Source organism: Xiphophorus hellerii, chromosome 13 (assembly GCF_003331165.1).
Source record: "Xiphophorus hellerii strain 12219 chromosome 13, Xiphophorus_hellerii-4.1, whole genome shotgun sequence".
In the NCBI taxonomy this organism is placed as follows: domain Eukaryota; kingdom Metazoa; phylum Chordata; class Actinopteri; order Cyprinodontiformes; family Poeciliidae; genus Xiphophorus; species Xiphophorus hellerii.
This window is the reverse complement of record NC_045684.1, coordinates 9,995,312-10,011,061: the sequence shown is the minus strand read 5'-3', so window position 1 is coordinate 10,011,061 and position 15,750 is coordinate 9,995,312. Positions and strand designations below refer to the sequence as shown.

Genomic DNA, 15,750 nt, shown 5'->3' with positions numbered 1-15,750 from the left:
AAAAGAAGTTTTTTACACGTTTAAAATGTCACCATGTCCTGACAGTATAAGACAGATAACTGATCTGTGTTAGAGGGGTAATTATGACTCTTTCTAGTAATGGAAGGTGACGTTCAGTGTGTTTGTGCTTCTCTTTTTCTTTGTTCTTTTGTTTTTTACCTGCAGCGCCTCGAGGAACCGAAAGGAGCCCAGACGTCTGCCGCGGGGCACCAAGCAGAAGGTGGAGTTGTGGAGCATCTCCTTGTAGTCATATCTGCAAAATAGACACAAACTCTCTGTGAGTTCAACAACACAGCAGGTTTTATTTTATTCACTTCAAATAAGTTTTTAAAAACAGAGAAAACAAGAAACACACAGGAACAAAATAATAAGCTTACCACTACCTTTCTATTTGAAAAGAAGCAAGAACTGAATTTAATGAAATGGATCCCTTATCGACCCAGTCATCAGCAGAAATGTGCAACTGAAAGCATGTTGCGGTATTCATTTAACTTACTGTACTAAAGAACCAACAAATACTGTAAATAATATATAAAAACAAAATGATTACAAACTGACTCTCATAACAGGAGACGCTTAGCCACGCCCCACGCTGCTTAATTTTTTTAATTAATTAATTAATTTTATTTTACTTATTCTTGTATTTATTTTAGTAAATATTTATTTTCTGTTACCATTATTTATTTTTGGAGGTGTTTTGTTGAATAAGATGTTTATGGCTTGTCACTATATATGCAAACATCTTTGTTCTGTGTACAAAAGTATTAATAAAAATATCAATCAGATAACATCACATCAAATTTACTGACCCATAAGTATAATTTATAATAATAGTAATAATCAATCCATCCATTTTCTAACACCCTTGACCCTAGCAGGGTCGGGAGGTGCTGGTGCTGATTTCCAGCTAACGTTCCAGGTCGCCAGTCTGTCGCAGGGCGACACAGAGACAGACAGGACAAGCAACCATGCACACACACTTAGGGAGAATTTAGAGAGACCAATTAACCTAACAGTCACGTTTTTGGACTGTGGGAGGAAGCCGGAGTAACTGGAGAGAACCCACCATGCACAGGGAGAACATGCTAACTCCCTGCAGAAAGTCCTGGGAATCGAACCCAGGACCTTCTTCCTGCAAGGCAACAGTGGTACCAAGTGCAGCCCCAATTGTTATACTGATAATTGTTAATAACATAGTAATACTGATAATTGTTAATAACAATTGGACATAGTGAGTCAGAATAATTACCAATTTGTTGCCAATGTATATTTATCCTTGGTGTTATAACAAAATGGTACAATAAAATATGATAATAATGATAATAAAATAACAATAATAATCTACTAATAATGGTAATTGTAACACTGAAGAAAGAAAAATTAAAGGGACATTAGGTCCAAATTAAAAATGTAAATCAGCTGAAACCCTGATTTCCTTTAAATCAAGGCTAAATCCCCAACTGTTTGAGTCATAATAAATCGAACATTGACCAACATATTTCATGTGTAATGATGAATTTGATGTAATGTTTGTTACCGGTTTCTCAACTGGTGACTGTATGATGTTTTTCTGACTTCTTATTCTTCTGATTTTATGACGTAAAGCACTTTAAACTGCCTTGTTGCTGAATGTGATATAGAAATAATCTTGGTTGTTTGATTAATAGTACATTTGTACTTAAGACTTTAAAAGGCAGTTGAAAAAAGGGAAAAACTAATCTTTTGTTGGTTGTTTTAATCCTATTTTCACTTCACATCCTGTTTCTACTTTTTGTTTCTTTCTGTTCTGTCTTCAGCCACTTTGCCAGCTAATTTTCCTCCTACTCGACATCTTTTCACTTCCTCCAGCCCCTGCAGCTCCCTGATCCCTCCATTTCTCCAGTGAGGTGTGTCTTATTGCTCTCCAAACAGGGTGATCAACTCTGCCAGGGGTAATGAGCTGAGAGTGACACCTGCTTCCACCACACAGCTGGCTCCGTCTCCGTGTGATAAACCGAGACAGAAGTGGAGAAACCGAGTGTATCTGGGCATCAGTCTGCGTGTTCATGCTGCTTTTCCATGTTTTGACAGGTATTTGTGGAAACTATTATATTAGATGGATGGTTTAGTGGAGATGCCAGTTTTTGTTCTTTTTATCTGTCAAAGTCTTCCTGTTTTCCTGAACTCTTGTCAAATTATCTGTGTTTTAGATAACAGCATCACACTGCAATGCAGATGTGACCTGAGACTGACACAGATACAACTGACTCAGCGTTTTCTGACCACAGATAGTCCCTTTGTTATGACGTATTTACTTATAGGGCACCGCTTATCTCTTGCGCTGACGTTAAAGTCACACTGTTTTTGGTAATTAGTTTTTTTCTGTCCGTTTACGGAAATGATCTTCACTCGTTTGGGGAACCTCTTCAGAAATGTGTCCAAAAATGACAGGTCAAGAATAAAAGTAAAATATCTCAGGAATTGCCAAGGTTTATTTGTACTGCTGTGGGTAAGACTCCAGAAAATACCCCAGAGGTTTAAAAGTTAACAATGTTAACCAGTGAAAGTAAATTAATAAAGCACACAACATAAAACTGAAAAAAGAGACATTTTCACCTTAAAATGTGTTTGAAAGTATGCAGCAGGATCTGACCACTTACTGCACCAAAATTCATGCAAAAATAGTAAAAGATTTATTAGTTAATAAAAGCTTCCAAATTAGCCATTTTGGCACAATTAAATTTCATGTGTGCCATTTGAAATTTATCATGTTTTTTTTCTTTGCTTTTTCTCCCCACCTATATCTCACCATAGATCTTCATTCCATCAAATAAGTGTTTTTCGGACAAAATAAGTGCCAGTTTACTACAAGCCCATTGGCCAAATTGGGTGACTGATATGTTCATCGAACCAAAAGTCAGAAATCAAGAAGCCAACATTATCAACCAATCATATTAAGGGAAATGCATTTGCAAGTCTGGCGCTTAGTCACGCCCCATGCTAAAAAACTCAACATTTTGATAACTTTTAATCCCCCATCCCTCAACTGCACACTGACCAAAGATGAAGCCGATAAACACTTCTTGGGGATTTTGTGCTAAAGTTTAAGGTCTGTAAACCTGAGAAATGGCGAAAATATCCGCCTCCCTCTACTTTTTTCCTTGCTTTGATGGGGATCTACCAACATACCAAGTTTCAATTCTCTACAATGTGTGGTTTGAACACTCAGTTTAGGAGGCACTGTGTTTAGCCATGCCTACTTTTGGTTCCATTGAAATCCCAAAATTTTGTACAGAGGACAATTCTAGGTGAAATTTGATGGATTTTTGAATATTTTAAGGCTCCCAAAAAGCTGAAATAATAAATATTGGCATTACAATTAGTGCTTTCACCATAAATTACATAAAATAATCAAATTTATGCACTATTTTAATAAAAAAAAAAAACAAACTTAAAATAGGTTCTTCCCCTCCCCTCCCCTCTAGGGGGTCTTTTGTGGGCTCTATATATGAAAGTAGGCTGACAGGAAAGGGGGGAAGACACGCGGCAAATGTCGCCAGGTCCGGGAATCAAACCCGGGACGGCCGCGTCGAGGACTCAAGGCCTCCAAACGTGGGTCGCGCTAACCCCTATGCCACCACAACACGCCCTTAAAATAGGTTCTTGAATTTGTAATTCAAGTCTTTTGCTATGTACTTAGATCTGTCATGATAACAATTTTTGCTGGATGATAAATTGTCCCAGATGTTATTGTGGTAAACAATAGTATTGTTGCTTTTAGACCATTTTGAAGTAACATAATGGTAATGCAAGAACACATTCTCAAAGATCAGTCAACTTTAAATTCTACTTAACATTTAACACAGGAAGACATTTTAAATATCCAAACATGAATCAACAAAACAAGAGAAACAACAAATAAAATTAATGATAAAGTCTCTGGTCAAAACTGTCCTTTAAAAACCAAAGCTTTTGGTAGAAAGAGAAATTATCAGAAGCTCATTTTAATTTATCATGCGATGAATTGATTTATTGCGACAGGTCTGTACACACTGTCCTTTTTTTAAGTGCAATGCGTTATAAAATGAAAATGAGCCTACAGGTTCTCCAGGTTTGAGGTTAAAAGACTTCAGAGGCATAAAATCAATTCTAAAGTAACTATAATCCATACAAGGTGAAGGTTACAGGACACTAACATAGATCCTGCACCATTGATGATGCTGTGGCTGGGCTTTGTGCAGGAGTGTGACAGTGCTTGCTAATGCTTCCTCAGGTGTGTTGCATTGCATACGGATTAAATCGAGCGGTTGACTTCCTGTTTTTTCCTCCCAAACACAAACCCGGTAGCCGCCGAACGTCTCCTCTCAAGCCCCGCTCCACTAATGTGTGGGAACACAAAGGCCGGCGATAAAAATCCCACCCTCATTCACACCTACGCGTCGAAGAGCATCCTCACAGTTATCGCAGACTCGCAAAAACGAGCGCGGCGAGGACAGGCGACAGCTGCACGCCCTCACACTGACGTGCCGTCACCTGTCGACGGAGACGAAGAAGCCATCTTAGCTCATATTTCCAACGCCATCTGTCCGCCTGGACGCCGCGTGAGTAAGTTAACAGCCCACAAGACACACCAGCATCTGAAGGCAATGAATATAAATGTGGAGTTTAATGAGCAACAGTCATGTAACAAGTCTAAGCAGGCAGTTCCACCGCCTCATGTTTAATATAATACAGATTGCTTTGCATTTGTCTCCATTTTTTCCAGGTGTTTACAGGCTGAAAAGTTGCTTTATATCCATTTAAAGCCTCTCAAGAAAACCTTCCCACATCATTCACCTAACAGATCATTTTCTTTTCACTGAAGAGTCTTATAGAAGCATCTTTCTTTGCTTCCCGTTGTTGCTGTGTTGTATTATTTTCTACAATAAAGAAGCTCTTCAGTTTTATTTGAGCATAAAAACCATCAAAACGACACAATGTGCTTCTGTGTGAACTTTGCTTTTTTCATTAACCTGCATCTGTGCGTGGGTGTGTGTGTGTGTGTGTGTGTGCGTGGGTGCGGGGGTGTGTGTGTTTGTGTGTGCAACAACCACCTGAATCAGTATTAGCAGCCCACATCTGAGGGACTGGAAACACAAATGTAATAATAAGCAAGGTCAGGCAAGCGGAGAATACAACACAGGCAGAATGAAACCAGAAACAAATAGGATGACCTCTGCTTCTGAAGCCTTTTCATGAGTGTTGAGAAACTGCATCGGGTCTTTAGTCCCTAATGAGAGCATGCTACAACACTGCCATGGTAACCCGTCATTAAGAGCTTTCACTTGCACATAATTACTCAGAGACGTGCATCGTCCTGTCAGGATGTGAAGGTACTGAAGAGGAAACTGGTGGGAATTACATTTATTTTAAGAAGCACATGACTGTGGTAATGTAGTAGGAGTGATCGGTATTTCTATTTATGTTGCTGTTATGGTGAGGATCAGCAACATAAATGGAAGCATCAGAATGGGAAATAAATCAGATTGAGGTGATCTTTAATGTGGAATGTTTTAAATTAAAGGGGACCTATTATGCAAAATTGCATTTGAAGTACAATGACTGCTGGAAAAGGCAAGTGTTTTGTTGTTGATTGACCATAAAGAAACCACTCACTAAATTCTGGTTGGTTGTGCAGGAGGCTCTACTTCTGCTTTTCAAAGATGTACGGTTGTGTAAATGTGCATCTGTTTGCAGCCATTTTCACGTGCCAGTGCACGTGTTGAGTTGGTGGATGTGGCCAGCAGCAGCTTATTTAGATTTGGCAGACTAAAATCTCACTGTCAATTAAGAATTTTGTCCAAAAAATGTAATGAACATTGTTTGTGTTACCATAGACTTATTGTAAGCTGTACACGGAAGCATAATAGGTCACCTTTTAGAGTCAGAAAAATAATTAAATATCTCATGAGTGGTGGATTTGATGGATAAAAATAACCACTTGCTACAACCAAAGTATGCAGAACACCATCTATGACTGCACTGAACCTCAGAGCAGAGTGGGTATAGCAGCAGAAGACAACACAAGATGAAACTCCTGTGAGAACAAGAACAAGAACAATCTGAGGCCAAAAGTTGAAAGCGGCTCATCAAAAGTTGACAATAACAAATGGGACGTTACTTGGTTCAATGAGTCTCGATTTCAGCTGCAACATTCAGATAGCAGAGTCAAAATTTGCCGTAAACAAAACGAAAGCACTGATCCGTCCTGTCATATCAACAGTTCAGGGTTGCAGTGGTGTAATGGTGTTTTTTAATAGTACAAAACATGGAGTGAAAATGTTTTATTAATGCTTTTCTTTATAGAAAAGCATAAAGTTTTTAAGTAAAAACTTGTGATTTCATCGAGAATTTCGCAATTGCGGTGTTTTCATTAAATAAGAAATGCAATTACAATCACACGTGAATAAGTTTGTACACCCAATAAGTCACTGATGAACGGGCTCTGCCATCATCCTCCTACCACTTCCTGTCGTCTTCTTCTTCATTTCCGTCAGTAGCAACATCCAGTTGTTGATCAAATGACTTGTATGTTGTGAAAATACACTAATTTCTATACAGCTGAAAAACCACCTAAGCCCAGCGCAAAGATTTTGTGAAAAAGATTTTTTTCCCTAAATTGTCATTTCTATGAAGCAAATGTATTTTCATGATTTCAATTTGTGCAGTTTTAGGGTCAACTGAATCGCAGCTAATGTCTCCTTTTCACATAAAAACAAAAAAATTACTTGACAGTTCAGAAGTTGGAAGCTCTTTTCAAGAGAAGGTCTAGCTGATATGTTTAAGAATTCAACACAGTTTTAAGCATAGAATGTACTGAAACAGACGTGCAGAAGGACAAAATCAGAGTTTAGTTTAGGTGCAACAGGGTTTCCTTTTGTTTCACTGCTGCCACCAATAGACAACTAGACACTCCATCAGCTAAATGTGGTTCTCCAGAGTGATGAAAACTCTCAACCCCACCCAGTCTGATTGTCTTCAGAGGAGCAGAGAGAAAAAAGATCCAATTTGCTGCTTTTTGTGACTCCTTTTACATCATCCTCCAGGACTTCTTTCATGTACTCCTCCTCCTCACTCTCTCACTAATTTCTGTCTTCCAAATGTGAGTTTCCGTGTGCGTCGGTTAAATAATGGGTGTCTGGAACAAAACCAGGACTACAAAACTGTGGAGGCTTGTGAGCAGAACCATGTGGGCGCTCAAACTGATAAAAAATGATTGGTAAATAAACTATTAAACTGTCAAACTTTGGTTTAAACTTTTGGTTACCTGTGACTCACAAACTGCAATGACAAAACACTACATCAACTGCAACATGTGTCAAACTCCAGGCCCGGGGGCCAAATCTGGAACGCCATAGCTTTTTATGAGACTCCAAATTACATCAATAAGTCCCTCCAGTTTTTCACAAATCTGCAAAATTCACACAAAATCAACAGATCTTCACATTTTTTCCAGATACTGAAATCTTTCTCAAAATTGGCCAAAAGCATAAGTTTAAGTGACTGCTGCCTCAGCCTTACTTGATGTCAAGTTATAGTCTGTGACCAATATGGAGATTAGTAAAAAGTCACATTTAGCATTATGCATTAGCACAAATATTATTAAAATTCCTTACAAATTACAAATATTTCTAAATTAGCACCACAAAATCCGTTATTTTGATTGCAGAAAATACAGAAAAACAATTACAAAATCCTGGATGGACTAATCAGTGTGAAAAGATGTTCAATATTATTTCATTTGGATGTTAAAACAGATATTTATTGATAATTTAACAATTCAAAGGGTTTTATCAATACATCCTGGTCATCCGGCCCTATAAGAACATTTAGATTTTTGATATGGTCCAAAATGAAAATGAGTTTGACACCCTTGAACTAAAACATGATAATTACTATGGTGGTCACGCATGTAGTCATGTAATTTAAAACAAAAATAAGAGAAATAAAAGTTTAACAGCAGCATTTAGCTGAAAAAAAAGTCCTCAAACCCCCACTAAGGACAAGTGTGTAAGCTGGAGCTTATTGTTGTGCATGTTCCCATGAGAATGCGACAGATGTGCCGGATAAATGCAATCCTGACTAACAGAGATAGAGTTTGGTGAAGGGGAATGTGAGTGTGTGTTATTCAGGGATCCATCCAGCCGTTTCCCTGTATAAACATTTAAGGCAGATAATGTGTTCTCACATGGGTAGAGTGACAAACATGAGCTACAGAAGCATCTGCAGTGTTACTTTGCATTTATGTCCGTTCAGTCGCTACATCTCTACTTATTTACCCCACAGCTGTGTATTTATAAGTGTGTGTGTGTGTTGGCATCTGTGTGAGCACCGCCACATATGTGTGTGTGTGTCAATTTTGTTCAATTTTCCTCCATTGCCGTATAACTTCTGCTATACACGGACAAACTAATTCATTAGCCTAGTTTGCGTTCATTTGGCAGCTTATGCTAGCTCCAATTAGCATTCTAGCATGTGATGTTGCAAATGTCTGGCTAAATAAACAAGTTTCTGTACAGCAGTGAAAAAACTGAGATCAACTGACTAAATTTAGGAGGTGTTTGTAAAGGAATGGGGCAGCAAAACTAAAACAAAATCACAACCGTTACAAGCTAGCTGCTCTGTTGATGGTAAGCGCTAACAATCTTAGCACTGTAACAGACTAGCTTCAATTAAAGGGTTAAAGGTCAAGAAACGTATAATACTGTTTAGAGACTTTTTCACATCACAAAACACTCACGCATTTATAATTTACCTGAGTATAAAATGAGCAACAGTTACAAGCTAGCTGCTTAGCTGATACTAAAGGCTATCAATCTTTCTAATAGTCCTTAGGTCAAGGTAAGGGTGGATGCCACTGTTAGAGGGTAAGAAACTTATAATAAAGTGTTTGGGCACTTTTTGATATCAAAAACTGCTCAGGCATATGTAATTTGTACCACTTGAAGAATAGAGAAAGCATATAATAAGAAAACGCTAGCGAGGTTATGCTAACATTCAGGAATGTAAAGCAACAACGATCTGACTGGTCAGTAAAAAAGGATTCTGTAGTGAAAGTAGTGATAAAATTGATATTAGAAAAGATTAATTAAGTAATTATTTAAAGTAAGTTTAAATCATTTAAAGCCGTTCCAAGATTGCTCTATGTAATAATAAGCAATAAAAAGAAAAGTCAAGTCGTTTAAGTTATTAAATATAAGCTATTGATAGGTAATCATTATTTTATTTATCATTAAGAGGGAATTTTATCATCATAAAAACTGATATCTGATGATAAAGAAACTAATCGATGTCATATGCAAACCTGAAAAACTAAAATTATGTTTGGGATTTTTAATTTTTAAATATTTATCAATCTGGCTTCCTGTCTTAATACATGAGCTCGTAATTCTTGTCTGCTGAATTTCTGAAGCTGCTGCTCCTTTCAAGATGAGTTAGCACACAGCATGGATATGTCATCCCATAACTAATTATTGTTTATTGATTGACATCCAAACTACACAGAGCAGTCAGGCTATGTCTTAATTTCATGACTTTGGCAACCGTGTAAGAAACATTCCAACAACCTCCAGAAACCTTTGGATAAGCCCAAGCTAGATGTCATGAATTAAACGACACAGGCTCAGACGTGAAGAAAGACCATTAAATCTAAAGAAAAGGCCACTGAGAAAGGGTAAAGCCAAGCCATCGTGTCCAGACAAGCGAGGCCTGTTGAGGAATCCATTAAATGATTGATGCAGCAGACACATACACATTTTATTGCAGCCAATGATGACATAAGCCAGTTTCAGAGTCTTGCAACAGTTAGAATATCAATTTAACCTTTTGCCACATTTCAGCTGCAGCCTTTCATGTAATTTACTGGGATTTTATGTGACAGATCAACACAAAAGAGGGTGTAATTCCGAAAAGGAAGCTAAAAGTTGCATGGTTTTCAATTTTGTTTTTAGGTATATTGGTATGTGGACCCCTTAGTTCAATGCTTTGCTAGCTAGCTTTATATGCAATTATTTGCAAGACTTTTGGGGTCTTCATCAGCTTCACAAGTTGGGAGCCTAAACCTTTTGCAATGATACTGCCACCACCATGTTTCACTATGTGGATTATCTGTCCATTAAGTTTTTTTTTGCAATGGCCTAAGATTCTGTAATGAAGTTATCACAAAACCACAACAACAAAAACTTCATCTGTACCTCTATGGATGTAGTGTTTGCTTTGGTTCAATATTTCCTTTTGAGGCTTAAAGACTACATAGAAGCATGATAACTTTTCTATGGTGGCCCAGAGAGGTCAACAAAATGCAAAAGTCCCAACACAACATAAGTTATGGTAAACTTACTAACATATGTTTCGGTTTAGCATTTGTTCTGTTGTAGATTTAGTTGTTGTGTTCCAGTTTTTTGCTGTAGCATTGCAGCTTTTCACAACTGCTGTGCGACTTTTCCCTGTTGCGTTGTAGCTTTTTGCTGTTGCACTGCAGCTTTTGAGTTTGTTGACCCTTCTGAGCCACCATACTGTTCAACCTTCTAGGATACAAATCTCGCACAACGTTGAATGGCAAGTCAAATAAATCTCTCAAACATTTTTACATCCGTTCTTTGTCTGGTGCTCATCAAAATGTACAAATAGATAAAACTGTTCTTATTTGGCAAATATAAGATATCTGTTTAAGAGTCAGCTCTCTGGGCATTTGGTCAAAATTCAGACATTAGAAAAGATGTAGGGAATGTTTTGATACTTTGTGAAATAAACAAGACTATCTAACTCAAAGCTGCCCTAGACTAGTAGTTTTTAATGAATAATTTCAAAGAAATCATATTCACCTTGAATATAAGAATTCATGCAATCATGCTGTAATGTAATTTGTCTATAGAATCAGAAGTGCTGCAAGCGGTAATTTAAGACATGGATGTGGATATAAATCCTAAACATTATTATTTAAACTTATCGCATATAAGTTATTCTGATAGATGACATTAAATATAAAGTATCTTGACGTGAGGATAGATCAAACTGGAACAAGACCTCAATATGAAAGGTCTCTCTGCCTGTCAGCAGCGTTTCCCTCTGATGGATCGGTTATTACTTTTTTCTCCTCTCTGCAGTTCTCAGTCACTGTCACTGTAACTGAATTCAGTCAAATCACAACACCAGAATCACTTTCACAAATCCTAAACTACCTGCAGACATTCAGAAAATGTCTGAATTGGTACGGTCCATCAATATGCAGGCGCTGCACATCCCCCTCCATATTAAGAATATCTCTGCTGCCAATACACGATGAGCCATACTCGTCAGACTTTCCCTGGAAAGCCCCTGTTGCTGAGCGCTGCAGCATGAATTACAAAGCAAACAGGTTTGAGGGATTTCTAAAATTTTCTTATGGTTTTGTTTCTCTGTTTTGGATCTGTGTAACGAGAGAAATGAGGGCTGGACGGCGAGCGAATCCAAGACTGTAAAGAATAAAACGCCCACACATCATCTTACAGTGGAGTGAACAAGTATTTGCCATCTTATAGAGGGATTATTTGTTTGTAAACACAGCACAACTTGATTACAGAAAGAGCCAGGCTGGCATTTAAATTCTCACCGGTTGCTATGGTTACCCAGCTTTATCTTGCTGTTTTAACATTAGCTAGCATGTTGTCAGCGTACTACAACTATTTATCACAGCATAATAAAATAAGTTATTGACATTAGTGAATGAGATGCGTCTTACTGATGCACTAAATGCAGGGGAGTCGATAAATGACGAGAAATGGCAGAAAAGTCGGACTACCAAGCAATATTAAAACAATTTGTTCACAGAAAGATCATTAGCTCTCAATGAGATATGTTGAGTCTCTCTAACTAAGACTAAAATGGTGAGCAATAAGGGCACTCAAAATTAGAGGGAAAACAAAGGTGATAAGGTTAACCATCAGAAATTAAAAATGAAGCAGGATGAACAGAAAAGATGGGCTAAATAAAACCTCGTGTAGCTGCAGACGCCGGAAAGAGTTATGATCTGCGCTGGTGGAGAGTTGTAAATTATTATTGTAAATAGTTTGAATAGATAGAATAATATTTTCTTTCCTGCGTTCTGAAGGCTACATGCACATTAAAGCGGCTGCTCACGCAACGTGACGTCAACTGATAATCCCTCTACTGAAATGTGTTTTTGCTTCACATCTAAATTTTCACACCACCATGTTTCACCGTTGTTCTTTTCATGTGTTACTTTTACTCCAGATGTAGTGAGAGATGCCAGATGAAAACCCAGTTTCTTTATTGTTGCTGAATCATGAACGCTGATCTTAACGAAGGGAAGTGAGGCCAGCTGGTTTCATTTGTGACCTCCTGGGTGCGTTGTCAATGTTCCCCAGACGTTATTTTAAAAGGCCAGGCAACATGCAACAGTTCTGAAGCAACTGTTGCATGTTTTCCCCATTTGTAGATGATGATTCCCAGTGGACTCCCAAAGCCTATTAAGTTGCTTTATTATCCTTTCCAGACCAACAAAAAATGTATCTGCTAAGCTTCCTTAGATCGTCTGAGATGTTTTAGTCTGCTTCATCGGGTTCTACTTAGCATATTTTCCACACTATAGATCACATTTTTTATTTCAGTTTGGCTGGCCCTGTGACTTATTCACTTTTATATGCTTTTTTTCCTCTTTGTGACGCATTTTTTGACTTATGTGTTAAATCTTAATTCACCCTGATAAGCATAAACCAAGGATTAAACGTGGGCTGAAACAAGGTTTCTGCACATCAAATTTAAGACTTTTTAATGCCACCTTGAATGAAATTCAGAGCCAAAAACTATAAAAATAAAAAATGGTTGAGGGAATTTGCTATATTACAATGAAGCATGGCAAAATGCCCATGACAGAGGCAACAAAGCTAGCTACCTAGCTTGCAAGGATATCTTAGCAGCTAGCTTTTATTAGCCTTTAATGCGTCAAACTATGAAGATGTTTATGTGTGACTCAAACTATTGCCTGACAGAGAAGTCTTGCCAGAAAAATAACATTAAATTGGCCTCCCTCAACAAATTTTAAGACTGATTGACATCCAAATTACATTTTTAAAATGAATTTAAGGCATTTTAAGACCTATATTTTAGACACACATCTCAATCGAGTTTGACAATTCTAAATAAATCTGACTACTGGAGTGACTTAAGTTTTTTCCTCTTTATGAAGTATTCTTTGGACTTAAGCAGAAATACATAAAGTGATTTTTTGATTTAGAATGTTCAATAATTTCACTGAACTCAGATCCAGAAATGCACAGCATTCTGGGAAATGTAGGCAGAAGAAAGACTTCTAAGACCTTTAACAGCCACCAGCTAAGCAAGCTTAGTGGAATCAAATAACTGACTCATTATGTGGTTACCTAGCAACTCACTCATTCTATGGTTACCTAGCAACAACCTGTTGAGTAAGTTAAAGTTTCACCACTGTGAAACATCATAGCTGCTTAAAAATAAAAACAGAACTGCATGGAGTGAAAACTGTGGATAAAACATGAGCGGTCATGACAGTTTGGCAGTGTTTCAAATATTTAAAACAAAAAGAATCAATAAATATCAACATCAGCTGATATAAAATGTTTGTATCGTTACAAGTTTTTCAACCATAATCACGCCTGCGCCATGAATGCGGTTAAATCATTTAATTCATGATTTAACAACGTTTATATTTTCACATAGAAGCAGGTTGGTTTGGATTAATCTTCTTTTAAAAATAAAAACATTAAGTTTGTATGAACACATAGGTTTGTGATAAATTAATTAATCACATGATAAAATAAAATCAGCTCAGTAATTTTAATTTGAATGATTTATTGTTTTTCTCTTTCTACCAAAAACTGGTTAACAAAAGTCCTCAGTCTGGTCCTTTGGTTTCTACTAAACCTTTGTTACCATGATAGGCCTATTAACATGTACATTTTTAGACTAATAACAACACAAGCTCTGGAGGGGGGAAATACTTTTTTTTTTCTTTTGGCAGGAATGTAAATCGTGACGCAGACAGAAACTTTGCTCGCAGCTATACTTCCTGACATCCCTGATTCCCGCTGCATATTTTACAAACACCCTCATAACAAGAACCCTTCCTGCCACAAAGCTAATTCGCGATGATGGCTTTATCCTCTCGGATGCTTCCCCTGCCCGAGAGACCGCGGCAGTTTTTCAGTTACGTTTAGCGTCTACGCAGCAGTCAGAGGTGAGGTCAATTTCAACCCAAACGACAGCTACTCCTCACAAGTATTCAGAAATATTAGGCACTGCCTAATATTCTTAATAAGGAAAAAAAAGAGAAAACTTTGCCGTTCCCCCCCCCCCCCAAGCTAACAGAGTGAGTTTAGCAAGGCCGTTAAATTCGGTTAATGTTAGCTAAATCATGACTAGCTCATTTCTATTGACTCTTTACAGCTACGTCACTAAATCACTCGAGGGGCCGTGATGGTCGTCGGAAGTGAGAGATGGGAACAGAGCAACTGAAATTGTTTTCCAAAGTTGTTTTTGCCAGTTTATTCACGGTTTCTACTTGACTTGTTCGAGTCAAGCTAATTTGTCTGTGAACGTAGCACACCTGGTTGGGGCTCACAGTATTTACAGCAGCTAGAAACAGCTAGCTTAGAAACCGACCCATACTCCCCCCTCCTGACGTGTTGATAGATATTACCGACTGTGCCTGAATTCACGCCACATGATTAATGTCACCATGTCATAAACAGCGTTTCCTCTTACACCGGAGCAGCATTAAAAACACAAAAGACGAGATGCTAACCAGTTTTCTTCCATACATGCTAGGCTACATGACGGCGCGGCATTGTTTCCATGGTTACTAACGGTTAGACACGTACCTTCTCCAAAAGGCAATATTTGACGTTTTTCTAATCACACTTACTTATAAAGTAAATTAACGTTAATATTCTTACCTTGTAAAAAGTGTTCGCTACAAATCCGCGATTCCACCGAGTCGGCTGTTATGTATTGACGTCATCTTTCCTCATTAAAAGTTATAAAATAAAATGACTAGTTTGATTTGCATTCCTGTCTTTTTCTGCAGCCGACCCCGCGGCACCCCATGATCATTTTTAAATTGAAATCAACTAAAAAGAAACGATATTAGTTTACCAGATGTCTGTTTCAAGACTAGCATTAAAGGAGGGTATTGGTTGTTGTAACTTCCGTCATGGAGGAGTGGGCGGAGTTCTGGAGAGCGTGACGTCACGTGCAAAGGGCCAACCGTTAAGCTTGTTATCTACTATTTTTTTTTTATCAAAAAGTAGGAAGTGCTGGTTACATTTACTTGAGTAAAAATGTACATTTTTACGCCACTATACTTTTTCTTTTACTATTATTTCTACTCTTCATTGAGTAGATTGATTTTGCATTTAAAGAAATAAACTTCACAGATTGGAAACCTTAGATTCTTAGATTTCTGCAACGTATGAGTTAATCGTTTATGCTAATTTGAGCATAATTACTCAACATTTTGTACATGTCACTTTCCAATAAAAATGGTTATTTTATGTGAAAGGTCACATAAAGGTTTGTTTATGCATTTATATTAAAATAAAAGCTAGTTTACTCTGCTCCCCACTTGCTAATTTCCTCTGGAGCTGGGTCTGTTGGGCAGCAAGATGACTCCAAAGATCCCTCTTTGTGCCTGTTTTCCTCCACAAACAGAGATAGAGTCGGTAATTGGCGCTTGACTGTGTGATCCTGAGGATGAGG

General features: G+C 37.7%; 1 protein-coding gene across 1 annotated transcript in view; it reads right to left on the bottom strand.

The window, feature by feature from the left end:
• Positions 1–15,750, bottom strand: part of LOC116731796 (exostosin-1b) — a 155,902-nt gene that overhangs the window by 40,118 nt on the left and 100,034 nt on the right. Inside the window, exon 2 of the mRNA XM_032581635.1 lies at positions 160–253. Within this exon, the coding sequence (XP_032437526.1) occupies positions 160–253 (94 nt within the window). The remainder of the gene's footprint in view (positions 1–159; positions 254–15,750) is intronic.